Here is a 25,588-nt window from a genome sequence, read left to right as displayed (position 1 = left end):
CCGAGTAGCTTTGAACCGCTCCTTTCTTTTATATCGTGTGAAACTCGAACGGCGCTTCGTATCGACGGAGGAAAAACGGAGTGTTTTTGCTGCCGGGTCTACGCGGCGATATTTAATTACGAATATTATAATGAGTTAAACAGAGATTTGAAAGATGAATTTTGTCACAGTCGCGGCCTGTTCAGAGCTCGTAACAATCGGAGATAGTGAAATTGTGAAGCGTGAAAGAAGGCGAAGGACAGCTCCGATAATTTTTCCTTTTTGATATTATTTTTCTTAATATCAAAAAATGATTCCTTTATCGACGAATAATTTGTGCAATTATCGCTATCATTTCATTATCACAATCCTGTGAGTATAATAATAAAGCTTGTTAAATTTTTCAAAGCGAAATGTATTCGCTTGTCGTTTACTTGAATTGTATACTCAAATTATACGATTTAACTTCAGATATTTGAGTCACGCTTCGGCGAGAAAAGCTTGCGACGTCAGAGTAGCATCTTTGAAATTTGCGTCTGAACGGGATGGCGAAATTTCTAACGAAGAATCGAGGAGTCGACCCTTGTTAGAAGAAACTGGTATGATAGTTAACAATGCTACGTATAGAAACATAGAAATATAGAAAAGTTATGCGATTATAAGATATATTTTTTTTTGCCGAACTTTCAAAACGAGGTAACAATATTTTCAGCTGTAACAACGGTGAAATTGTCGCTGACGATTAACGAGTTTAATATTCTGGACGCAAAGAATTTGGTGAGTGATAAAAAAAAAAATTGGACACTCGAACTTGCACAGCTCGTTTTTGTCGGAAAATTTTTTATAATCCACTTTTTCAAACCACCGCAGGATGTCGAAATTGATTTAGAGATGACCCAGCGGTGGAACGACAGCAGACTGGGACCGGATTATAAAACGAGAAGATTGGCGGCGATGGGAGCAATTTGGAATCCGAAAATTACATTCGTCGTTGGCAATAATTGTCCGGATATTGCGGGGAACGACAGGACTCAATTTTGGCGCGGTACTTCAGACGGAAGTGTCTTTTACAGCGAACGGTTAGTACGCAAAATATACCTATTCTAAATTCAAAAATAATACGCAGAAGTTCTAGAAAAATATGTCAGTTAAAAATAATAGATCGAATATCGATTAATGCGTAAATTTATTGTGTTTAACTTGCAGATTTTTGGTGAAGCCAAGATGCACGAAAGACTTGACGAAATATCCTTTTGACAAACAGATTTGCTATGTAAAAATTGGATCCTGTGAGTTTTTCAGAGTCTATCAATGATCATGTACGATACAGTTGTTGTCATTAAAATTATTTCTGCAATTTATTCGATTTTTTTTAGACAGATTCACCACCGAAGAAGTCAGTCTAGAATGGACTTCCGGTAACGGCCGGGCAGTTGAATTGCGAGTGGATGAAGAATTAGGTGAATTTCGTATTCAGGGGTTTAATGATTACGGCGAAACGGAAGTGAGGAGTGCCGGGAACTTCAGTGTTTTAGTACTGGAAATTTATCTGGCCAGATACAGTCGTCGGGAAGTTATCCAGAGCATTTTGCCGAGCTTTGCGTTGGTCAAGATTGCCTACGGTTCACTCTGGATGAAACCGGCAGGTAAAATAACGACAAGCCTATTCTTGTGTAATTTAACAAGTATGTTGAAAGAAAATTTTGCAGGAATCCGTACGCGAATAATCACCTGCCAATTATCTCTCCTCGGGACTCTCTTCATGTTTCTAAATTCTAACTGCGGATCGTGGAACTTGAGTCACTTGAAGGTAAACTTGATAAGCCAACAGCCAAGATTAACTACGGCGCTTCACTTAAGCTTTTGAACGACTTTCAGGCCCTTGATATTTGGTTTCTGATCTGTCTGGTTCTAATCCTCATACCGCTGGCCGAGAGCATCCTAATTCATCACCTAAATCCGGCAGATGTGGATAATTTCGGCTGCAACGAGGTGGAGGATTCTAAGTCTAAGCTTAAAGTCTGAGCTATATTAAACTCCGTTTCCTTTTACAGAACGAGCACGAGGCTGGTAAAAAATGGATCGTTTGGATGGAGAAAGTTATATCGTTTCTGCATCCGTTAGGCTTGCTAATTTCGACCCTCATATTTTTCACGGCATTCAACGGCAAAGGGGAAAATATCTATACGATCAATTGGTGAGAGTAAGTGTATAAATTTTATTTGTTTAAATTTTTCTACCCAGCGTTTTATACGTTATGTTGTCTCTATTTCAACGGTTTTTTTTCTTTTTAGGACGGATCCAACAGTCATTGGGACCAAAAACGGTTAAACGATATTTGCAGGTTTTGTGTGATTGTTGTAATAAAATCTTTATCTTGTCGGTCGAATCAAACTTGTACGACTTGTTTGGATATAAATTCTTGGTCTCTGTCCCAAAGCGCCGAACAAATCCAGTTCAGCTGATAGGAGCAATCGAAGATTTCGGGTCTCGCCACCGCCTTGTTGGTATCTATTCTTATCACTTTCACTTTCCACTTGTCTTCGAATTCCTTGACCTGCACATCGGACACGGCGAGCGTCGACCAAACCTTGTACCTGCGTAAATCGAAACTGAAATTGTTTAAACACTCTTTGATTCGTTATTTCTGCTTCTTTGTTTTTTTTTTCCTCGGATTTATACCATCAAATTGTCTGACAAATAAACGATATCGTCACCTTGTTCCGACCACGATGCTAGCTGGTTTTTCTTTCGTCGCTGCCATTGAGTTCATCAGCTGTGGAAGGTCGTTGAAAGTCGCCGTATCGTCGAAGGAAAATACACTGCAAATCGCGTCGACTTTGTCTTTGCAGGCCTGCAGGTTGCAAAAAAAAAAGAAAAAAACAAAAAGAAAAATGAACAAACGATTAAAGTGATGTGTGGTGATATTTTCACGATATTTTAGGCGATCGAAATCGATTAATCGATTAAATATATACATATAATATTAAAGTATACCAACGGGTAAAATGTGGCTGTACTTTTTGATGCTGTTCTCAGATGCGTCCCAGAATTGCAATTTGAACAGTACAACCTTGTCCCATATTTTAACAGGCCAGAATATCGTCGTTCTTTTTATACCGTTCGTTTCGACGTAAACTCCGCTCGACGATGATCCTTTTATTCCGGAAAGACGCGACACGACGCAAGTCTTCCCGACACCCGATTTTCCTGCCATGAATATTTTGTACGAGACTTCTTCTATCGACGATGGTATCGGTGGTCTTTCCAATATACCTGCACGGTTTTAAATTATTCAGATCGCAATTTTTATGTATAACGTGAAAAATTTTAACTGATTATGTTAGGAACAAGGTTTAGTATAATAGAATTGATATTAGAATATTTTAGATACGAATAGTTTTATTGTAATATGATTTTTTTAGTTTTTTTCAAAAATACAGTTTTCGTGAACAAATATCAGGTTGTATATAGTGTTACAGTACACTGGTCAACAAAACTTTGTACCTTTTTTGATTAAGATTGTTTTGCTATTTATTGTAATTAATTAACTGGCGTTTATAGTAAGTAACAAAATGCTCTGAATAGCTGTAACACAAAATCTAGACCTGATTGAATCAAAGTATATATGGTTTTATAACGATGAGGGTAGATAGGTATTTCAAAATCAGTAAGCATCTTCCTTGTTGTTATAAAAAAAATTATTGGCAAGTGTAATTAGACGTTGTGTATGTTATGCCCATTAATATTTAATATGTATAACCTTCGTACCGTAAAATCGTCTCTTATTAGTCGAACGAGCGTAAAAGTGATGCAGTAACGACTCGCCTTCGGCGGAGCTGAGCCAGTCCATTTTTATCGCGTTACTCATTTTACAAAGGAGACTGAAAAATCAGCTTTTAATTTTCTCCCTCACTTTGCTGCGGACGTGTCAATGTAAACAGAAAAAAAATCCATTTCTAGATTACATATAATATTCTAGCTTGGAATTGAGATGAAAGTAGAGGTAAAAAAATTGTCTCAATTATGTTTTTGAAATTTTTGTAAGAATTTAATCAATATTTTCTGTGATACGAGATAATTTTCAACCATCTGATGAAATCATTCCAATATCAACCGCCCATATTTATATTTGTTACGCACACGTGGCGATAAGCTACTTTATAGATAATACGATAAAACGTCCATTCGTTACAATTGTACCTATCGAAAGTGTTTACAGTTCAATGACACAGCGGTCGCAGATATGATTACATAATTGTACACCGGCGATTTGAATATTTACAACAGCTTTTCCTCATGTTATCATACCGGTAGCTGACAATTCGATATCGTTGAGCAACAATCGACACCGCATTCACTGGATATAGTGAAGTATAGTACTTTTCAAGTATGAATCCGGAAACTTGATCTAAGTGTAATTCGAATCGAATGCTTGATTTTCGGTTTTTTCTCCCTTATTTCTGAAAATACGAAGACGAAGATAGGATACTTTTCAAGCTTTTTTATTTTTTTTTTTCCCATCAACTTTTGTCTGACTTATTTTCTGACAAAGTTTTAGGTTCCGATTTTCACGGTTTAAACTTTTTTTTCTACAATAATCTCGGCGGTTGATTGCAAAATTATTATCACCATTTGATTCAGCGTCATCGAATTACCCTTAGATCAAGTTTCCGGCTTAATATGAAAAAGTGGTAACTTTCATGCTTAATTTATTTACTGGTCTATTACATGCACGTGTGCCGCGTTGCGTTACGCTGATAAGCGGGACAAAGTCGAGGATGCCGAATTCTATCGACGGGCCGTCTAAACGCACCAGGAAACCTTAAACGCTTTTAGTCTAATCGCGTCGAGCGAGTGACGCGCATAGTCGTTTAAATCCAGGCGTCGCGTCGAATCGTCATGGACGACGTTCAGGCCCCGAAAGTCAACGGAAAAGTCGAGCGGGTCGTTAAACCCCCGCCGGATTACGGTTTTAAGTTGAAACTCAACCACAAGTACCCAGAAAAATGGAAACAAGCTGCAACCGTCCGCCTCAAGCAACTTCCTCAGCTTTTGCCGCTCGCCTACAGGTTCGTTCGATGCTTTGCATCTTCCAGTCAATTATTTATAACGTGAACAACGCGGTATCTAGTCGCGTAAGAAACGCCCCGAGTAAACATGCGCACAACTCATTGCGCACCCGACTTGCTCGTTTATTCAGATTGCACGACGTTAGCGCGTGAATTCGAATGGCGGGAAATTCGAACGGAGTTTGAATATTTGAAATTCAACGTTTCAGAAATAGTTTTTCCCAGTACATTTTTTTTTTCGTTTACCCGATTTAAATGTGGAATGATAGATTTTCAAAACGTTTCTGATGGTATTTGAACGGTTCGAATTAGAAAAAATCAAGAGCTTATCGATTTTTGGATTTCTAAAACATGGAATTCATATTTTACTGTATGAAACGCTTAGGTTATTAATACTCTTCATTTTTTAAATTCTATATCACGTCGGCAAACTATTAAAGGAAATCCGGATCTACCGCAGTCCGAATGTAGGAATTGATATTAGATTTTCTGTGAACTGATTCGGTACTGAATTTCAAACTGATAATTTGTATTTAAAAATCAATCAATCGTCCCATCTGGATAATGAAAACGCGAACATCAGCGAATCATTGAGTTTTTATTAATTTTTCATTGCCATTTTTGCAGGTATGTCGCGTTTTTCGCAAGGACAACGAGAGGAGGTCGAAGACCAATGATGGATTACGTAAATATGCAGACTGGAAAACAGATTTACGGTGAGAAAAGCGAATTCTTCATCTTGTTTTACCTCAGGTTTTTCTTATGTTTCTTCACTCCGTGATATTTAAGATGTACCCGGAACTCATTGTCTAGTCTGTACTCAATTATCAGATCGAAAAATTATACACGCAGGTGTACCAATCGGCGGAATTGGAGGTGGGTCGATGAATCGCGGGTTCAGAGGCGAATTCTGCAGATACAGTTTGCGACCCGGTATATACGAGTACGAAACTGTTCTGGCCAATCAATTCATCCTCACGATTCAAGACGCCACCGGAAAAACTGTTTACCATCAAGTTCTGTCGACCGAGAGGTGATGTTATTAATATCCTAAAATAAATATTTGTCACCCCTGGCGAAAATTTCTACTACTACGACTTTACGCAGAAATTGGAACATTTCGTATTATTTCGTACAAAATTGCAAATATGCATAGTTTTTCACGAAGAATTATTAATTTTGTTTAAAAATTGTGTCATTTAGATTTTTTCACTGAAAAAATACAAATCTTCATTTAAATCTACAAGATTTTATGAGAAACTATGCATACTTACAATTTTGTAAAATTATACGTACTGTTACAAATTCTCTAAAAATTCGTAGAAAATTGTAGAAATCATTTTCACCAGGGACGTTATGAAAAAAGAAAATCGTGTAGAAAAATGTTGACGTTCAATTCAATTTTTCAAATTTTTGTAGCGAAACTATCCGTTGACACACCTGTCTGACCGTATTTATTATTTTTAGCAAACCGAAATGTCTGAAGTCTTGGAAATGGGGATTTGACGGTTCGAAAGCCTCGTATACGGGGCTTTACCCTCGTGCTTGGACAACCTACGATATAGAGGATCACAAAGTTAGATTAACGTGTCGTCAAGTGTCTCCGGTGATACCGAATAATTACAAAGACAGTTCACTGCCTTGCGCTGTCTTCATTTGGGACGTTGAAAACCGCTCCGATCAGGATCTCTACGTCAGTGTCACGTTCACGTTCAGGAATGGTAACGGAAACAAAATCAGCGACAAGGAAGGTTCGTGAATAATTCAAGTTATTCGAAACAATCATCTTTACGTGTCACAGTATAGATTTTCACTCTCTGAAACCGGGAACAATAGAAAATTCCATCACGTCAGGTTTTTTCTCGAACTCGCGTTTGTAGTTTTATTTACAGTGAAACTCCCTTTTAACTAAAAATATGGTATATTATTCTTGATTAGAAAAGTTCTATGCAAAAGTGATTTCTTACTTTTGTTTAATATGTATCAGAGTGACACTCAAGAATAAATACAAATAGGGAAACAGGAAATGGAAAGCGGAAGCGTATTCGAAGATAAATCAAAGAGAAGAAAAAAATGTGTACGTGACGGAAGGAAATGGAAGTCATTTTTTGATTCAGCACACTCGAAAACATGATATTTACCAAAAACATCCCATGCAGCTGAAATAAAATATTTTTCTAGACCTGTGTTGGAGAAACTAACACGTCAATTTGATAAACTCGTTCACTTCGAGCAGTCTAATCGCAGCTTCGTGCTACGTATGAACCTGACGAAATTGCAATTTGCAGTCAGATTATCAACATTGAAGTCAATTACTAATATCAGGCAGTCGACTGGTGACGAGCCAAATATGGTCAGACGTTTTTTTTTAATTTCACAAGATAAGAATCGTTTTCGGTAACGATACCGTAATTTATTCTCATAATAGCTTATCTACGTAGCCACCGGATTTGAAAGTGACAATCCGGTCACATTATTTCCCCAAGATAAAGAGCGAACTGTCGTAAACCATGACTGCTGTACTTATCCAATCAGGCGATAAATGGAACGAGCATTTCGACGGCGATGATGACGTTTCCGGGGTGATGATTCACCAGGAAATCAACGGCATGCCTTGCACCTACGCGATCAGTTCCAGGTCGAGGGACGGAGTAAAAGTTACGCGAACCCTGAGCTTTGATCCGACAGGAGACGGCGAGCAGATCTGGGAGGACCTCGAGACCGATGGAAAATTGGACGAAAGGTCGATCAGAACATCGCCAAAGACTGGTAATCGCTTATTCTTGATGGCCAGTATTTTTTTTTTTTTGCTCCAAAAATTACATGGAACATTGAATTGTTGGAGAAATTTTTCATTCCCCGAATTGGTCTACTTTGACTAATTATTTTCTCTCGCGTGTATAACTGTGCGGTAATAATCCTTGATTGCCCTGTTATTGGTGATTTTTTTTTTTTTTTTTATCACCGATGGTCTTTATAACGATTGAATAAATAAATGATTATACAGATGGCGCCATTGCCGCAGCGGTATCGTCTCGGGTTTTAGTGAAAGCCGATCAAACCGAGGAAGTTGAATTCTCTCTTGTCTGGGATATGCCGAAGATACAGTTTTATTTAAAAATGAGAGAATATTTAAGGTACGTGAATCGTATCAGAATCATGAAAGCTGTAAAATGACGTTATGATGACCTGCAGGAAACTGTTATGATTAACGACGCAAGGAATTTCCCAAACCACTAAACAGACGACTTAACACAGATTACAATTGATAGATTAAATTGTTTATGCTAGGAAAATAGGTGGCTGATAGATAATTGAATATTGAATATGATAATGATGTAATTAAAGGAGGAAACAATATTTGTGACTGAATAATTGAATGACCTCAATTAAGAATTTGAAAATACTAGTAATAACGAGAATCATCGCATTCTTGGATAAATCATAACATATTTTTCAATTCTTAATCGTGATGCTTATCTTTTAATTCGAAGGTATTACACCAAGTATTTTTACGAGCCGGAACGATCGGCCGCCCCGGAAATATCCAGGTACGCTTTGACGAGCTATAAATCGTGGGAAAAGGACATAGACGATTGGCAACGGGAGGTGCTGGACGATCCTGGTCTACCCGAGTGGTACAAAAGTGCTTTATTTAACGAGCTTTACTTCGTCACTGACGGCGGCACGATATGGATACGAAGCGACGATTCCGACGATTATCCAGACTCCGATCTGAGGTGAGGATCAAGTGATTTCGTTCCGTGTACCAATCGTTCATTTCAACAGAAGATGATAAACCATCCATCAACCGATTTAGGGTTCTCTTTAATTCTTTCTGCAGAGAAAAGTTGAGTAATTATTTAAATTCGCTGAAAATATCTCAAACTTGAGTAAAGTTTTTCTTTTGTTGAATTGTTGACAGCAATTTTATAAAATATCTAATTATTCGGCACCCTTCACTTTGTTAAATATAAACAGAATCGGTTATTTGTTTCGAGACTTTTTTAAATTAATTAATATCGTAAATAAAAAAGGTAAAACGTTTCATTGCATTTTGTGAAATCAAACTTGAAATTTGGAGAATAAATACTTTTTCATAATTTCATCAATAAATGATTCGATTCTCTGAGTCTGCAGGAAGGAATATGGCCGCTTCGCCTACCTCGAAGGTCACGAATACCGGATGTACAACACCTACGACGTTCATTTTTACGCAGCCTTTGCCCTCGCCCAGCTTTGGCCAAAGCTCCAGGCTGTTCTCCAGTACGAATTTCGCGACACAATAAACGTCGAAGACACAACAGTGTGGACGACACTCTACGACGGTGCGAAGCTAGCGAGAAAAATCAAGGGATCGGTGCCTCACGATATCGGCGATCCGTGTAATCAGAAAATTGTTTAATACGATATTTTTCATACAGATTTTACCGTACTTTTTTAATGGGATTAGTAATTTTGTTATTTCCGTTTAACCCACAGATGAGGAACCCTTTAAGCTCATCAATTCATATCCGGTTCATGACGTTTCCGAGTGGCGAGACCTCAATCCGAAATATGTACTCAGCTGCTATCGGGATTACAAATTATCCGGGGATGTTGAATATCTCAGGGATTTGTGGCCGGTCATTAAACAGGTAAGAGAGATGTCCAGTTCTACGCACAGATCCCGATACCGACATCTTACCGACATGTTCCCTAGACACAAACCCTTTTTTTCCGGCGATCGATAAAATCGGTCACGGCGGGGATGACCCACATGCGAAAAAGGGTTTGTGTCTGAGCTGTGAAGCGGCCAAAGTGTCGGTAACATGTCGGTATCGGGATCTGTGCGCAGAATTATTCTTACTACTCTACTGTTATAATTGCCTTTGTGAGAATTAAAATTAATTTTGTTGTTTGGTTTCGATTTTCTTTCCCATTTTCTGTCGATTCCATCATTAGTTATAGTTTACATATATTTTTGTTACATATCCGTCTCTTTGCCGACTGCACATTGAGGATAAAATACGCTTTCACATTTCCTCTGTACGCAATTAAAGGTGATGGACGTAAGTTTGACTTGGGACAAAGACGGTGACGGGTTAATAGAAAACGGAGGATTCCCCGACCAGACTTACGATACTTGGGTGATGACGGGAAACAGGTAAATATTTTTGGATGCATTCCATCTCAATCCATTTATAATATAAAACTAAAAACTTATCGTTACTAATTAAATCAGTCGCATAATAATTATTATTATTGTACAGAAAGGAACGAAAAAAAAGTAGATAAAAAGGACAATAAAATTAAAATGTGGGGAAAAAAAGAGAAATAGATGGAAGTCAGAAATAGAGTTGCAGTAAGACAATCTATCGAGTTTATGGCATACCGTAAACGTAAATATGTGCTAAACTTTATTATTCGTCACTTTCGTGCTTGTATACATGTGCATGTGAGTTGCTTCTTTATTTTTTACTGCCGTTTTTACGCCGCCATGCACGCTGCTGAGTATAAACTCAAGATACCGTGGACGGAAAGTATTTATTGCGGTCGTTTGCGTGAACGGAAACTGCAGGCGCACGAGGAAAAGCCTATAATCTGAAATATTTAAAACGCGAAACGGAAGCGACGTGACGACAACATGCATTACACGTCCAACCTGAATGTTTTACAGCGTGAAAACTCTGGGGAAGGATTTGAAGACAATTGTTCTTTTTTTCGTATTCGTGTGAAGTTTACTCGGTCAAATATTTTATTCTGTCATTTTGCTGGAGAAAAATTTATCTTTAAACTTCCGCTAAACGTTCTTAGAAAAAGTCAACACCTATATTCAGCTACCAAAAATTCGAACGCATTCGACGGATGTAGTCTGGATCAAAAATGTCGTTCGAAAATTTTATTTACTATAAAAAATATTTCTTTCGAAGATCTTTCTTCACGTATTTATCTTCGATCAAGAATATACCTATGAAACGGTATAAATTCGATAAGAAATAATCATTTTCAGCGCATACTGCGGCGGTCTTTGGCTGGCTGCTCTAAAATGCGTTTCTAAGATCGCAGAGATTCTCGGACACGAGGAGGACCAGAAAAGGTATTTGGAAACGTTGGAGAAAGGCAAGGCAGCTTTCGAGACCAATCTCTGGAATGGTGAGCAAATAGAATAATAAACTTTATTTTTGGAATATTTTACACACAGTTATTTTCCGCTTTTGAATCGTTACTAAAATTCTATGACGCCTGCTTATTATACTAAAACAATAAATTTTTTCGTAAATTCTTTCGCACTTTGATTCAGGTAAATACTATAACTTTGATACGGCGAAAAAAACGTACAGCAAAACCATAATGAGCGATCAATTATGTGGTCAGTGGTTCCTGCAAGCGTCTGGTTTTGGTCACGAAGTGAGTAATACGTGTGATGTATATAATTTTTTAAATCGTTCAATCGTATTTTTTAACTCTTCAATTTATTTCTCTGTAATTTACTTGATTAATCGACACTTTCTTGTTTTGTTTTACAATTTAAACCGGATCTCAACAATATTACGCTTCGATCCATATGTCGATAGTTTTTTGCTACCAATTGTGAGTTAATTATCTCGAAAGTTGAAATTCCAAAGTTATTTCTTCGTTCTCATTCTTCAGCTCGATTTTCAGTCGGCGTAATAATTATGTGCCTGAAGATAAACGTGAAAATCGATCAGGAAACTATAATCGTTAGTTTAGTTACGCGGTTGTGCGGTATCCAACATTTTGGTGCATTGTGCCGTTTCCATGAAGCCAACTTCAGTAGTTTATACGTATACAAGTAACACGTATCGTCGGCGAACTCGGCGGTTTTCGAAAACCGCGAACCATAAACGCCGCGACATTTGCTTTTATGGGATTTGACATGCCTCCATCCTTTACTGCGGTCATCGATAAACACCCATCCTTGCACTATTCTACTATAGCTAATAACGAGACCAACTATATTGCAATGGCTTTACACCGCCAATTTGTCTATTTTGATGAGCTTTGTGTCTACCGAAAGCAATTACACAGGGGCTTCGAGAATGTATTTATTGCCGTCGTATATCGATTATATGAAAATTAGTATTATCAGTGTTGGTTAAACACGAATGAATTCTGAAATGCCGTAAATCAGTTTCCACAAATAAGTGGAGAATTTTATTATTCGAAACAAAACCGGAGATTAAATTTTAATCAGACGTAAAGATTGATGAGAAAAAAAAAAAAACACTAATGAACGAGTAGACGGCTAAAAAGTTGGTGAACTTTCGAAATTTATATCTTGACAGCGAATTATTAAATTCCATCGGTGTTTGTTTCATTCGAAATAATGCGGATTGAGCTTCATTTCCATATTTTTTCAATCGAATAAAATTTTTACTGACGATAACGGTGATCATTTTGATTGGTGAATAGTTTCGCGATTCACGTGAAATTTGGAGACTGCATTCTCAGACTGTAAAAGTATAAATTCTAAAAGTTTGACCAATTTTTCAAGCCCACCGAATTTTCCTTTTCTCTGCCGTGGATTCTCTCGATTTTCTTCCCTAATTATTTTCCCTGTACCAATACACGTGATATGTAATACAGCGATTTAGAATAGCGACGGCGTTTGAGCTAAAAATAATCGATGCATCGATTAATCGAGTTGAAAAAAAATAATCTAATACGATTTGATTGAATCGGTAAAAATGAATCGACTAATCGATTATTGCGTATTGTGTTTTCAAACGGTGCAAATGAAACCAAAATTTCGTATATTTCAGCACGTAGTCTCAAAATAGAGGAAAAGTTTTTCTTTTTGACAATTTATAGTCCAATTGATAATATTTCTCGATTACAGGTAAAAATATTCATTTATCTTTCACTTTTATTATATCAATTAGGTATATTATTACGCGTCGTTCGCGGGAATAAAAAACAAAACCCATTAGCAAGGAAAAATAATAAGAGTCGATCGATTAATCGTGTTTGAAAAATAATCGATTATTTTTGATAATTCTTGACAGGTATTCCCGGAGGACAAAGTGAAGTCGGCGCTGGAGACGATATACGAAAACAACGTAATGAAATACAAAAACGGAACTCAGGGTGCGGTTAACGGTTACATGCCGTCAGGGGGTATCGACACACTGACGATACAGAGCGAAGAGATGTGGACCGGTGTTACCTACGGTCTGGCGGCGTTGATGATTCACGAGGTGAATTGAAACGGGGAATCGGACGTTTCCCGTTACCCGTTTGATGCAAGACTGATTTCAGAACCTTTAATTATTTAATTAATTAATTAATTAATTAATTAACTGCTCAATTTCGTCGGTTCTGCAGGGGATGCCGGAAATTGGATTCAAGACCGCCGAGGGGGTCTACAGGACTGTTTACGAGAAAATTGGCATGGGTTTCGAGAGTCCGGAAGCCCTTTATGAGAACAAATTTTACCGAGCCATCGGGTATATGCGGCCTCTTTCAATTTGGGCCATGCAACACGCCTGGCGTGCATCAAAGGCGAAATCAACCTGAAACTGCTCGATGCTTCTATCTTTTTTTTTTCTTCTCTCTCTCTCTCTCTCTCTCTATCTCTATAACGATACCGCGAATGTATATTCGTTTTTTACATGCAATTTTTACACGTTCTGGCCTGGATATTTTCACACGATACCGATGTACCATTAATTTTACGATTTTTAAGTATTATCCGTGCACAAGTTCAGGATTTTTATTTCTACTTCAAGAATGTATGACCGATATGTGGAATCGGGAGAGATTGAAAAATGGTACACTTCTGTGCAGGGACTGTTTCTTTTTTTTTCAAATACATGATGCATTATTCTAGCCGGTGAATTATCGGTGAATGCTGAAATATCTGCAAACTGATTTTGCACCGTCTTTTTAGCGAAGTCGTGAACACGACGCGATTAATAATTGTTGTCTGACAACAAACTGTCGGCATTGATTACTATCGCATTATTATATTTAGATTATATCTGTCATAAAATTTTAGAATTAACAAGTTTATTGTTATCGCGTGTAATGATTCATTTGTCACACGAATGGACAGTTATTGTAGTTTGAACAGTTGGAGAATATATTAAATAATTAAATCGTTAATAACGACGTGATAAGGAACAAAAAAAAAACATCGCTCATGATTTCAGAGAATGAACCACGGTTTTTATTTATATCTGTCATTTTAAATCGAGGGGGAAAATTGATTTTCTTTTTCGAAAATGAATCAAACGCTTGATAAATAATACAAAATACGTACAACACCAGCAATTGCGAACGTAAGTACCGGATGAATGACTGATTTCTAAAATCCCTAACCGCTCCCCTCGTGTAATTCAACAACGCCCTTCCTCTTTCCGCTCTTATAAATAAGTTATATAAAATGTAACCCGCTCTCCGGACAGCGGGCGGGCATAAAGGTGAAGAGGTGTCGACCGCACATGTTTGCGGCCTGCCGCAGACACCCGTTCTCATAAATTAAATTAATAATCACATTTTCCTGCAGCAGACATACCGCCCTCACACATCTCGGCTTATAAATTATTCAATGTATACAGACTAGACTTGTTAGAAAATGTTATGAGTTTTTTGTTTTTTCGTAAAGCATTTCAGCCGCTGCGGAATCGTGTCATTCGATTAATTTTTAACTCGAGTAAATTTATTTTATAATTATCACATGTAATAATATATGTAATGTATATAATTCAACTTTAGTAGCAACTTTTTTTTTTTCTTTACAAAAATTAATTATCTTTAGTTGATAATTAATTAAATGACACGATTTTGTAGCGGATGAAATGCCTTGCGAAAAAAAAGTGAATTTTTACATGATTTCAACTTTAACCTTGAATAACTTTTCAAAGATTTGAGTTAATCAAAAATCATGAGAGACCTATTTTTTAGAGCATTGAATTTGCTTTAAAAATGCGTAACGGAAATTTATTTACGTCGCCTCGTTACCGAGCTACAAAATTCAGAAGTAAATGAAATTATTTTCGCGTGTTTATTAAATGAAAAATGAAAAATTGCGTTCAGGAATCGCTAAATATTATCATTAAGAGCTCAAATTACAACAGACGTCTTATTTTCTATGCCTACTACTATTAAACGTGTGAATTCGAAAGAAAAAATAAAAAATAAATACACATTCGTGTAACATATTATTTTCGATGAAATGTTCATTGTTAAACACTTACCGAAATTTTTTCGCTTAAATTTGTTCTCGTACAATATTGTGATAGAACTTTTGTAGTTATGTTTAACTTTTTTAGATCATGCAAAAGCCATTCGAAACCATAGAGCACGAGTTTCACGACCGTTACATGAATTGTTTCATCAATGCAAAATACGAGTAGGCGCTACTCAGCAGCTAAAAATATTTTAGAAAACTGTATTTGGCGCTGTATTTGTTTCTTTTGTTTTTGTTTTTTTCAAATTCTTTTACCTACTCACGGATAAATAGGTTTCCAGTGTTACCATGTAGAACTTTCCAACGGTGAGATAAATCGGCTTCTGCGAACGTAGAACCATGGAAATAATAGTTTTCGCATTACTATTGCCGAAATCGTACCAATTTATGCCCAATACCGATTCGCCGATCTTCAGACCCTGGTAAAAATCAGCAAAAATGAATTTCCAACTCGCGTGTTACTTTTTTTTTTTCAATTTCATTCCCAACTAATTTCAGTTTCCAATGTACTATTTTACTATTGTACCGCGATTTTTCAAAATTTTCATAAATTTACTTCGTTCGTTAACTCGTCGCCGCACCAGTAGTAACGAAACAAAGTCAGCAATGAGAATATTAGGATCTGTCCTGGTTGCAGTAAATCCGCACTCATTCCCGTCTAAACGATGAAAGATGGAGTAAGAAATGTGAAAATAAAAAATATCCCACAGTGTCACGTAGTGTTATTTCACTTCCAACATGTCAATTTATATTCTAATAAAGAATACAATCAACCGTGCCACGTATAATTACCATTAAAAGGTGAAATAGGAGGAGGCAAATGATCATTGAGTAAGTTATAAACACGCCGAATAGAACCGGGCTTAACAAAGAGTCGACAGTTTTGCAAAACCTGAAAAATGAATCGTCAAAGTTTTAATTGATTATTGTTAGTATTAATATTATTACCATCATAATTTTAATAGAAATTCAATTTCGATTTTCAAATAAATTTTCTTTGACTATATTTATACAAGGAATAATTTCCGAAGAATTGTCTAGAAGCGTTGAAAGAAAAAAAAAGAAATAACAATTCGTTTTTCCTAACTTTGCACGTTTCATGAAAAATTTTTTTCCACCCGCAGGTTATCTTGGTAATAAAAATATCGCTGCTCACGTAATGATTCTCTGATGTTCCTGTATGCATTTCTTCAGTTCATCCTGAAAAATCATTTCCAATGTTTTCCTTGTGACGGGGGTTACGATAAAATCCTCTCGATTTTTCACAAGGATCATTAACTTCCGTTGCGCTGTGAGGGGCAATTGTTCGATAGAATGTCGAAGTATCTTGAGACGAGCAAGGGCGAAGAAAATATACGCGACGAATAGCGAGTCGAAGGCCAGCGAGTGCGTTGTCACCAAAAACTCTGTCATCGCGTCGCTCAGGTAAACCGCGGCGTAATTCTCTGCAATTCAATTCAATGATTTATGATCGAACACGTGAAATCATCGTCGTCGTAAGTTTAATTCTAATTATAGCCGTTCAATTATAATTATTTGAGTAATCATCTACCCGTAGAATTTAAACTGAATGGGTATTGAACCGGTATGGGTAAAATTCTCGAATCGTAATCGCCGACGATTGTCATGTAGATCATTGGCCACGTCACCATGTAGACGATGATCATGAACATGAAGAGCCAAAGAAAAGTGTTGATAAATTTCGACTTTCGTTGACCGTCCCGCAGCAATTCGACCTTCTCGCTGTCGTTTTTTTCCAAAAATATTTCATTCTCGTAGTTGGTTATTTCCTCTGACAGTGACATTATCTCCTCGCGACGAGTATAAAATACGAAGGTCTGCCAGAGAGAGAGAGAGAGAAAGATGAGAAAAAATAAATATATTTCACATTTCGCGCTACTGTGAAATTACAGAGAAAAATTTCGGAAGGTTTCCACGCTGTGAAAATTGAGAGAATTATTATCGTTCCTTTTTTTTTTTTAGTCTATTTGATTCGACCTACCACAGATTTCAAAAGTAAATACTTTTTTTTTTTTTTTTATCATACCTCGCCGATGACGCAGGTGTAAGCGAAAAATAAATAGGCCTTTTCGGCAAAGTGTTTCCAGTTTCCCCAGTGCATGTAAAGATCGAAGTATTGAAAGCCGTTCATTATCGCGATGCTGATTATGATCAATAATCCGGCCGCGTATCGCAGATTTTCGATTAACCTCGGGGCTCCGTTTATCGGCCAGCTTCCTGTCCACACGTAGAGTTTGATAGTTCTTCGCAAAAACTCGTTCATCTTAATAAATAAGCACAGTCGTAACAACGGTTTGATACGAATTTTGATACTCTGGGTTCCAGGTGTCAAATTTTAATCTCTTCCATGTAACTAATAAGAGAAAGAATAGTTTTATTACCAACAAGGTTCGTTTTTTATTTAAACGCGATGTGGTTTATACTATCAACCAAAAACTTGAAGACTTATTTATAAACGTAAAAAAAGACAATTAGCCTAACTTTACAAGCAATTAATAAAGATTTTGCTTATTATTCGATGTATAGAATCAAAATTTATTCGTTCAAATATAATTTCCCTCTTTCAAAAGAAATATAAATTACCTTTCACCTGAATCCATGAAAAGTTACGGTAGTTCTGAGGAAGCCTAGATTACAGAATGCAGTTTAAATTCTTCGAAAGGACGTAGCTGCATTTTTCGCAACGGGCAATTAGACGACGAACGTATCTCTAGTACGATAGCGATTTTTTTTCTACCACTTTTACCTCTGAATAGTTGACGAAGTTTAACATCGTGCAGCGTTGAGTCCCTCGGACGTTTCGCAAAGTTATTCAAATTGTTTTGCATGTCGATGGTCTCATTCTTCAACTCTCTGCATTTATAACGATATACCTCAGTTGTCGCGAAACCAATCAATCTTTCAGCCTACATCGTGTCGCGAAAATACATATACCTCGATACGTGCAATTGCATAGAAAAAAAAAATGGAAATTTTTTACACGCAGTGCGCGAAGTACGTTGGGTTGTTTGGTTTTAGCAACGTGTTTTCGAGCAAAGTGTCGCGAGGCAAACAACGTGGATGAGGGTGCGAGAGTTTTCTCCTAGAGACAGTAATAGCGAGAAATGTGGCAACTTTTCACCGTATAACGTACACCTCTTCGTATCAAGTTTAATTAAGATAAGTTTACGACGCCTGCGACTCGACGATGGTGAAAATACACTCGGCAAACAACGAATTCAGCGTTTTACCACTCGCCATATATATTCGCACGTCTATTCGGGACAACTTATGACTATCGAATTATACTTGTTTGTTTTTCGATCGAAGCTTGGATTTGCTCGAAGCTTTGCTATCAGTCTGGATCTTTTGGTATTTAATTATAACGATATAATTAAGAAAAAAAATAAAACTTTGGCTCATTTTTCATTTAGACGGAATCGGACTCGTTCATCATTGCTTTATTAGCGCGATAAAGGTCCCTTAATTTCTTCACGTCTCATTTAAAGCAGCTCACGGAATTCACGTTTATTCTTCACCGCCTCGCGTCTCAGTTTCAGCTTAAAATCGTTATTAGATTCGGTTTTTCATCGGCTTAAAGCGAGACTTTATACCGTGAATGGTGTGATCTCGAAGGAGATGTCAGATCTTCCTTGAATAGGCTGCAGGTGCTTTAGCTAATCTTTGAAGCGTCGGATAGCCTCTTGACTTTCAACAGGCTCGCGAATTCTACTCGCTATCAGGTCTCATTTTGAACGATCTTCAAAGGGCCGATCTTTGATTAATTTACTCATTCATCCGTTGCTAATTCGCTTAAAGAAAATTGAATCAGCAAATACGTTACCAACGATTTCCGAGCGATTCAAAAATAATTGCTAGAATTTCGACTATTTTGTATGTTAAAAATAATACTAAACTAATTTATTTCAGGGATTCTTTATCACAATTTATTGGTCGACGAATTTTTCAGTTCATCGCTATTCTTACAATATTTTTTTATACTTAAATATCTCTAACAAAATTCCTAATTTACAGATTTACATTTACTAAACGGAACGCAGATAGCCTGCAATGACTGCGGATAACTGTACCCGAAAATACAGAAAAAAAGGGAAATGATCAATCAAGCTCGGAAGCTGAGAGAAAATTTTAATTCAGGTATGCGGCGCTGTTGTGAATCACGTGAAAAGGTTTTCATTCGCTTGAACGTTTGAAGAACAAAAAAAATAGAAAGAAAAAAAACAGACGAAAAAAATAAATAAATAGACTACGCGTAGAAACGTGAAGTGAACCGGATATTTTTATCGGAACCAATCCATTAACAGTAAATGTATGTGTTCGAATTTGTTCATTTCTCGTCTGTTTTCAATCGCGTTAAAAAGCTTCGTTCACCAGCGGAGCTTCCAGCAGCGTTTCGAGCTGTTTTTACTGTCTCGAAAATAAATCCGTCGCGAAATGAAATAAATTACAATTTGTTGGAGAGAAACTCCGATTTTCTAGTCAACAGCTTGCACGACGTCAAGAGTCATTCGAATGCTCGGCTAGTCTTGGTGAGTCGTATCGCATTGGAGGCTAAGCGGGTCGCTGATAAACCAGAAATGAAATGAGATCAGACCGTACTTTTTAATGTATTCTGCAATACACTTCGGCGCATCGGGAATCGTCGCCTGTAAATACAAGTAGAAACAAACAAGAAGTTCACCATTACTCGTGGAAAAATTGTAAACGACAAACTCGCCAAGTGACAGATAAACTTCCAAAAGCTCACCGCTTCCGTCTGCAACGGAATTGTCTCGAACCAAGTTCGCTTTGGGCCCGAACTCGCTGTTCCAATCATCTGAACACCGACGCCTATGATGTCCATTTTGTTAGCCAGAAGAAACACCGCCGGTATGTCATCGCATTTAGTTTCGGAGTTAATCTTGTAGTAATGCAGACCTGCAAACGATTTTGACATATTACTTTTTAACAGTGTCCACAAAATTGACATTGTAACATGAACCCCAAGCTTTTTGGAATCACTTTGGGAAAAAAATCTACTCACCCATCCAAGTGATGCACTCTTTTCGCTCGTACGTCGTTTGCTCGACGAGGAGTTTCGTGTTTGTTGGAATTTTCGTGAGAGTACCGTCCCTTTTCTTCACCCATATGCTGCGGGAATTCCCGCACTCTGAAACCACGGGTTTTCATTAAAACGTGACAATGGCGAACCCTGGAGTTTTCGCTTCCAGTCGATCCTTCGGAAAATACATTCATGCGCCTGGTTTCAGACCCACTTTATGAACCTGTCTCTGACTCTATTAACAATTTTGTTCTACACCGTCGGTCGATCCCGACGGTGACCCTTCCGCTCGTACATGCAGAGAAATTCTGTAAATCTAGACCCGAACAAATTTGCCCAAATAATTGAGATTGTTATCCCGTTTTGTCTGGAAAATGCAGGGATGGTACGGAAATTTGCGGATTTGAACTCTGCTGGATCTGGCTATGCGAATGAGGAACACGGTGGAATTTTTCTCCCATAAAAATGGAACACTTACCGCTTTGACGGAAGTACGCAGTCACCGTGTAATACCTTACGCCGTTCATGATCTTAACGCGTATTTCACTGTGTTTCCGGTAGTTTATCGGCATGTGTTGTCTGTCAAGTTCCTTCAGCGGGACCTGCGAGTTTTATTGCAAATTTAACCGTCGTCGTTGTTACTGTTGCTCTTTGGAGATATTCTTCCAATTATGGATTCTCGGTTCACTTACGCCAACTTGAAACCCGATGACTCGACCGGTAGAAATCCGGTAAAATATGACGACTCTTGGGTCCCCGTGATATCCCATGCCAATTTCTCCCAACGGTAGATCGACGCCAACGATTCTTGTCCATCCCTGACAGCTCGCTGTTGCCATGGTTTGCGGTATGGTGTAGAAACCGTCGCTCGCGTTCTGCGACCATTTGCCTAAACGATCATTTTATTGACCAAGTGACAAATCATCGAGGGTTCAACGTTTTGGTTAACCTTGAAATAGTGCGATACGTACCAGTCATACCGTTCCACACGTCATCTCCTGCGGGAGAAAATACGGTTACCGTTAGAATGTCTCTTTTCGGTATCAGAAATTAACGCAGTGTTTAATTACGGATTTAATTTTGTTTTTTAATTACCTTTGGAGGTTGAAACTAATGCTGTGAGCACGATGATCGCTGCTATATTAGCGAACATGTTTCGTTCGGTGAGTGGTCGTCGATTTATTAACGGTGATCGTACGCGTTAGTCAGTATTTGACACTTCGTGCATTTATACTTATCGCCAGTTATATACCGGAGTATTTAATTATGTATTTGCATTTCTTACTTGTATAAGAATACTTACTTATTTCTTTGTATTATTTACCTCTTTCCATTCATTGGTGTCAAGGGCTGATACAAGAGTAAAGAAAGAACGAAAATTCATAATGCTTGACAGCAGACGACTCGTTATATTATATTCTCAACTGTCGATCTGGGCCACATTTGGTAATTCATACCTAAGTATTTGCAATGTTTATAAAATTCACCTGTCGCATCGGGCAAACCATTTGATTACTTTGCAATCGGCCCTGACACGTATCAGAGGATAGTCTTTATAAATTCGAAGGTTGCTTTTCGGTTTATCAGTTATAATTAGATAGAAAAATTGCTGGTTTCCCAGGTATAATTACACTCGAGCCTTAATTGTCTTTTCTTTTAACCCTATTATTATTATAGAAGCTAGCGAAGCGATGTAAGTCGATACGAAACGTAGTATTTGAATGTCGAATAGTCCATTTTTTGTCAACATTCATTTCACTAGCATTGATTACGCTTTGTAAAATAAATCAAAGTAAATGAACTATTTAATGATTATTCGTACAGATCAATTGGTGCCATATTTTATAAATGAAATGAAATGATCATTATCCGTTTTGGTGTTCGTCTTCAGCAGAGATGAAAGTCAACAAATAAGTTATGTGAATTTAAAATTCCCCTATTATGACGAAAGATTTTTTTGGTTCTAATTCAGATAAAACAAAGGTTTACTTAAATCGTAACAGAAAACTGGCTAGTTGACTCACTTCCACATACTGTATATTTTTATAAATTTCATAGATGTACAGTTTTTCATAAAGAATTGTTAACTTTTGTCCAAAACTGTACTGGCTTGTAGATTTTTTACGGAAAAAATACGAATCATCGTGAAAATCTACAAGTTATTATAAAACTATGCATATTTACAATATTTTACGAAATCAATTTTTTTGTAAAAAATTTTACGAAATGTCTTAATTTCCCTAAAGAATTCGTAGATTATATATTACCCAGATGGCAAAATGTGGTCTCGAAATCTTCACTGATATACGTACATTACGTAGTGAAGATGATGATTCCAGGACAAATTGTACATATCGCACCGACCCATTCACCCAGCGGGCTATCAGGATACATAATATCTAATTGGTCCTGAACAAATTTACCCAAATAATGCGACTGATTATTCCTGAACAGATACGGTTTCTCTCGGAGTCCCTATAAATACAAAGTCACTTTGTTGGCTGGAAACGAATTTGGACAATGTTTCGGGCCGGTTCAATGAATCATTCTCAACCATAGGTGTTTGTAGTTGAATAAAGCGAAGGCGTGTTCCCCGATTTTGATTAGACGATGCAATGAGTGTGACGTGACTAAATGCGTTTACGAATCCGCTTCTTTCCAAGGGTTGTAAATAAGTAAAACGTTTTCGTATATTCAGGTCCAGTGGAGACGTGAATAAATGAATAATTTGTTTGTACAACTGATACTTGAGTACATCGATAATTGCTAACGAATTACCTGAAATTGTGAATAGTGGTTTCATGGAGTAAAGCTGGTGCTAAATGTGGATTGAAAACTATTTTTTATTGTACTTTGAAATATTGGATGGATTCCAAGGGTTTTGCCTCATTTACAAGATACATTTCATGAACTGCAGGTGATGTTCTGAGGCTGGTCAACGAGCCAAATGTGGACGGAGGTGATTCCGTAACTAACAGTTGCGAGAGCAAGACAAACAGGTCCGTCGGAGGGAATGGCGGACTGCAAGAAAAACGAAATTACCTTATTAAAACATGCGCCAGAACTGCTTGATCGAATGCTCAAGATTTGGAACAAAATTTGGCTGGCGGTACAAGAAGGCGAATTCAGGCAAGACGCTCGTCATCCTTGTAAAAATATTTATCTCATATCTCTAATTCTTCTTCATTTCCAGGTTGTCCCTTTACGCTTACCGATGTAGTCGTTGGTGGGATGGTCTCCCACCAAACGCGTTCCGAAGAAGAAGTTACGGTTCCGAGGCCTTGAAAGCCGAAGCCCATAACGTTTTCTCCTTCGTATAGAATGAACCACGGGTACAAGCTAGAGCATTCGGTGGTAGTAGTTATGGGGTAGAAGTGATTACCTGAAAACATAAAAAAAAAAAAAAAATCCGTAAGATTGGTTACCGTTACTGCTTAGAAAGAGAAGTTAGTATTCACCCATGCTTGATACGCAATGTCCCTTATAGTAGCCCATTTCTGAGTTGATAAGAGAAGCGTTCGTCGGTATTTTACGCAGTCCGTCTTTTTCTAGGAACCAAAGTTCACGAGCACCGGAAGTCTCTGAAAAACCAGTCACACGATCGATCTTGTATTATTAAAGCATTTCATTTCGTAATTTGAATGTATCCAGTATGATTCCGAAATGACGTACCATCGATGTAGAAATACGCAGTTACCGTGTAACATTCGACTCCTTCTACCACCTTCGTCGTTACGGCTGAGATGTTGGCATATTCCATTGGTTGACCTGTACCATCAACGTCTACCGCCGGAATCTGTGTGAATATTGTAACAACAGATGCACTATGAGTTCAGGTCTTACAATGAATTCAATCCAGCTAAACGGGTGAATTCAACTTTTTGCTTTCCAGAGACATCGAGTGATCTTTGGAGATTATGCAGACTCTTATTGATCTGATCGTTGAATACGAGTTTGTGAAATAATTTTTTTTACTCACAGCAACTTCGACTCCGATTGCTGAACCATTTTCGGTCGAATAGAGGATCACGAATCTAAAGTCACCTTCGTAGCCAAGGGCTGTAACACCATCCGGTTGTTCGACACCCGAGATGTTGGTCCATCCTTGGTTTTGAGCTGAATCCAACGTCTGCGGGAGTTGATAGAAGTGGCTGGAAGTGTTCGCGGACCAGGAAGCTTTATGGAATCACAGATACGTAAGTACATGAAATGTGTTCCGAGGTAACAAATGATGGGTGAAAGGCTGTCTTGATGTGAATTCATTTGAAATTTTATGCTCAATAAAATGAAAAGTTATGTTATAGTAGAAGTTCGTCTTCGGAAGGAATTCAGTGAAAATTGGATAATGCTTGATATCTATATGAAATCGAGGTAGTTACGTACCCACGAAACCGGTCCATACGTCGTCGCCTGAAATGTGGTAGCGAAGTTAAAATTCATTGAAATTATGCGTTCAATCAACGGTATTTTTGTTGACTTTTATGAGTCTGATTGCTCACCTGCTGATGCTGTATTAAAAGCAGCTAATGCAATTATTGCAATTTTAAGAAACATGATTGAGGTATTTTCAACTTTTGCGATGTGACATATGGACTCGTCAAACGCTACTGATTCATGGACGGAACTAAGATATCGGCAAAAACGTGAGCTATATAGTTTCCACGTCGTCAACAGATTCTAATTATAGTCTATTTATCAACCTGAGAAACGACACCTGTCGCTACTAAATTTGTAGCTTATGTATATAAAAGTGACTGCCCGGATTGAGAAACGCACATGTATATGTATCCAGTGTTTCATTATACGCAATTTGTTAGAGTATCTCCAAAAGCAGTGAAAATTACAAACCAAGGTTACGAAATCGTAAAAAAATCTCTGAATCGATGCACTTAATGTAATTTCTCATCATATTTTCAATAGACTTAGAAATTCTTGAATTTCAAACTGCGAATCAGATATATATTTGACTAAATTTCAATGTGTTGTACAAATTTGCCTGAACGCAGTTTCTGATCGAAACTGGATTAGTCGCTGATTCTTATTTTATGATTGAACCTGCGAGACTCGTTCCAGATTTTGATTTCATGTTTGGAATCAGTGATCCAATGAACCCTCGGACGGGGCTCTTCCGAAACTAATTCTACATGATCACACTTTCTCACAATGAATCTGATCGTAATTTGTACGTTGACGTATTCGAACAAGATCAGCCTTGTCGGCGATTTAATTTAAGGATTAACAAATTGTAGTGAAATCGCAGAGTCACATGGAGCCAGAATA

The 25,588-nt window shown here is 37.5% G+C and overlaps 6 protein-coding genes across 15 annotated transcripts; 2 read left to right on the top strand and 4 right to left on the bottom strand.

The window, feature by feature from the left end:
* The first annotated feature begins 42 nt into the window (after positions 1–42).
* LOC124187176 (glycine receptor subunit beta-type 4-like) lies at positions 43–2,975 on the top strand. Of its 2 annotated transcripts, XM_046579512.1 has the most exons (10): positions 43–351; positions 451–578; positions 692–756; positions 850–1,058; positions 1,186–1,268; positions 1,356–1,625; positions 1,689–1,789; positions 1,858–1,971; positions 2,034–2,182; positions 2,274–2,975. In XM_046579512.1, the coding sequence occupies exons 1-9, from the start codon at positions 290–292 to the stop codon at positions 2,178–2,180; spliced, it is 1,179 nt and encodes a 392-aa protein (XP_046435468.1). In that variant the 5' UTR covers positions 43–289; the 3' UTR covers positions 2,181–2,182; positions 2,274–2,975. The 2 variants fall into 2 exon arrangements, with proteins under 2 accessions (XP_046435468.1, XP_046435467.1); XM_046579511.1 differs by having other exon boundaries at positions 1,356–1,789.
* LOC124187179 (ciliogenesis and planar polarity effector 2-like) lies at positions 2,330–5,124 on the bottom strand. Of its 3 annotated transcripts, none has more exons than XM_046579516.1 (5): positions 4,981–5,124; positions 3,751–3,899; positions 2,981–3,255; positions 2,697–2,833; positions 2,330–2,576 (listed from the first exon to the last, which is right to left on the bottom strand). In XM_046579516.1, the coding sequence occupies exons 2-5, from the start codon at positions 3,848–3,850 to the stop codon at positions 2,369–2,371; spliced, it is 720 nt and encodes a 239-aa protein (XP_046435472.1). In that variant the 5' UTR covers positions 3,851–3,899; positions 4,981–5,124; the 3' UTR covers positions 2,330–2,368. The 3 variants fall into 3 exon arrangements, with proteins under 3 accessions (XP_046435472.1, XP_046435475.1, XP_046435473.1); XM_046579519.1 differs by lacking the exon at positions 4,981–5,124 and adding an exon at positions 4,796–4,918; XM_046579517.1 differs by lacking the exon at positions 4,981–5,124 and adding an exon at positions 4,711–4,864.
* On the top strand, positions 4,882–13,808 carry LOC124187173 (non-lysosomal glucosylceramidase). 2 transcript variants are annotated; one of them, XM_046579506.1, is made up of 14 exons: positions 4,882–5,051; positions 5,679–5,767; positions 5,904–6,084; positions 6,519–6,802; positions 7,587–7,820; positions 8,059–8,188; positions 8,546–8,791; positions 9,192–9,436; positions 9,534–9,688; positions 10,094–10,197; positions 11,044–11,186; positions 11,335–11,441; positions 13,061–13,252; positions 13,380–13,808. In XM_046579506.1, the coding sequence occupies exons 1-14, from the start codon at positions 4,882–4,884 to the stop codon at positions 13,569–13,571; spliced, it is 2,472 nt and encodes an 823-aa protein (XP_046435462.1). In that variant the 3' UTR covers positions 13,572–13,808. The 2 variants fall into 2 exon arrangements, 1 of the variants encoding a protein (XP_046435462.1); XR_006871785.1 differs by lacking the exon at positions 11,335–11,441 and having other exon boundaries at positions 13,380–13,520.
* A 1,163-nt stretch (positions 13,809–14,971) lies between these two features.
* LOC124187177 (odorant receptor Or2-like) lies at positions 14,972–17,923 on the bottom strand. 3 transcript variants are annotated; one of them, XM_046579514.1, is made up of 8 exons: positions 17,851–17,923; positions 17,294–17,620; positions 16,799–17,084; positions 16,403–16,691; positions 16,039–16,138; positions 15,803–15,904; positions 15,510–15,665; positions 14,972–15,445 (listed from the first exon to the last, which is right to left on the bottom strand). In XM_046579514.1, exons 2-8 carry the CDS (start codon positions 17,528–17,530, stop codon positions 15,416–15,418), a joined length of 1,200 nt encoding a protein of 399 aa, XP_046435470.1. In that variant the 5' UTR covers positions 17,531–17,620; positions 17,851–17,923; the 3' UTR covers positions 14,972–15,415. The 3 variants fall into 3 exon arrangements, with proteins under 3 accessions (XP_046435470.1, XP_046435471.1, XP_046435469.1); XM_046579515.1 differs by having other exon boundaries at positions 14,974–15,426; positions 15,506–15,665; XM_046579513.1 differs by having other exon boundaries at positions 14,975–15,426; positions 17,851–17,922.
* Positions 17,924–19,177: 1,254 nt separating this feature from the next.
* On the bottom strand, positions 19,178–21,820 carry LOC124186498. 4 transcript variants are annotated; one of them, XM_046578258.1, is made up of 8 exons: positions 21,633–21,820; positions 21,404–21,445; positions 21,280–21,306; positions 21,001–21,197; positions 20,787–20,910; positions 20,291–20,416; positions 20,015–20,184; positions 19,178–19,913 (listed from the first exon to the last, which is right to left on the bottom strand). In XM_046578258.1, exons 1-8 carry the CDS (start codon positions 21,640–21,642, stop codon positions 19,788–19,790), a joined length of 822 nt encoding a protein of 273 aa, XP_046434214.1. In that variant the 5' UTR covers positions 21,643–21,820; the 3' UTR covers positions 19,178–19,787. The 4 variants fall into 4 exon arrangements, with proteins under 4 accessions (XP_046434214.1, XP_046434217.1, XP_046434215.1 ...); XM_046578261.1 differs by having other exon boundaries at positions 21,612–21,818; XM_046578259.1 differs by lacking the exon at positions 21,404–21,445 and having other exon boundaries at positions 21,633–21,819.
* Positions 21,821–23,131: 1,311 nt separating this feature from the next.
* Positions 23,132–24,892, bottom strand: LOC124186371. Its single transcript, XM_046578009.1, has 7 exons — positions 24,808–24,892; positions 24,692–24,718; positions 24,288–24,484; positions 23,981–24,104; positions 23,767–23,889; positions 23,521–23,690; positions 23,132–23,329 (listed from the first exon to the last, which is right to left on the bottom strand). The coding sequence occupies exons 1-7, from the start codon at positions 24,860–24,862 to the stop codon at positions 23,213–23,215; spliced, it is 813 nt and encodes a 270-aa protein (XP_046433965.1). The 5' UTR covers positions 24,863–24,892; the 3' UTR covers positions 23,132–23,212.
* Between the last annotated feature and the right edge of the window lie 696 nt (positions 24,893–25,588).

Source organism: Neodiprion fabricii, chromosome 7, assembly GCF_021155785.1.
Source record: "Neodiprion fabricii isolate iyNeoFabr1 chromosome 7, iyNeoFabr1.1, whole genome shotgun sequence".
NCBI classification, from domain to species: Eukaryota; Metazoa; Arthropoda; class Insecta; order Hymenoptera; family Diprionidae; genus Neodiprion; species Neodiprion fabricii.
Note: the sequence above shows the minus strand (reverse complement) of the source record. Positions and strands in the feature narration are given on the sequence as shown.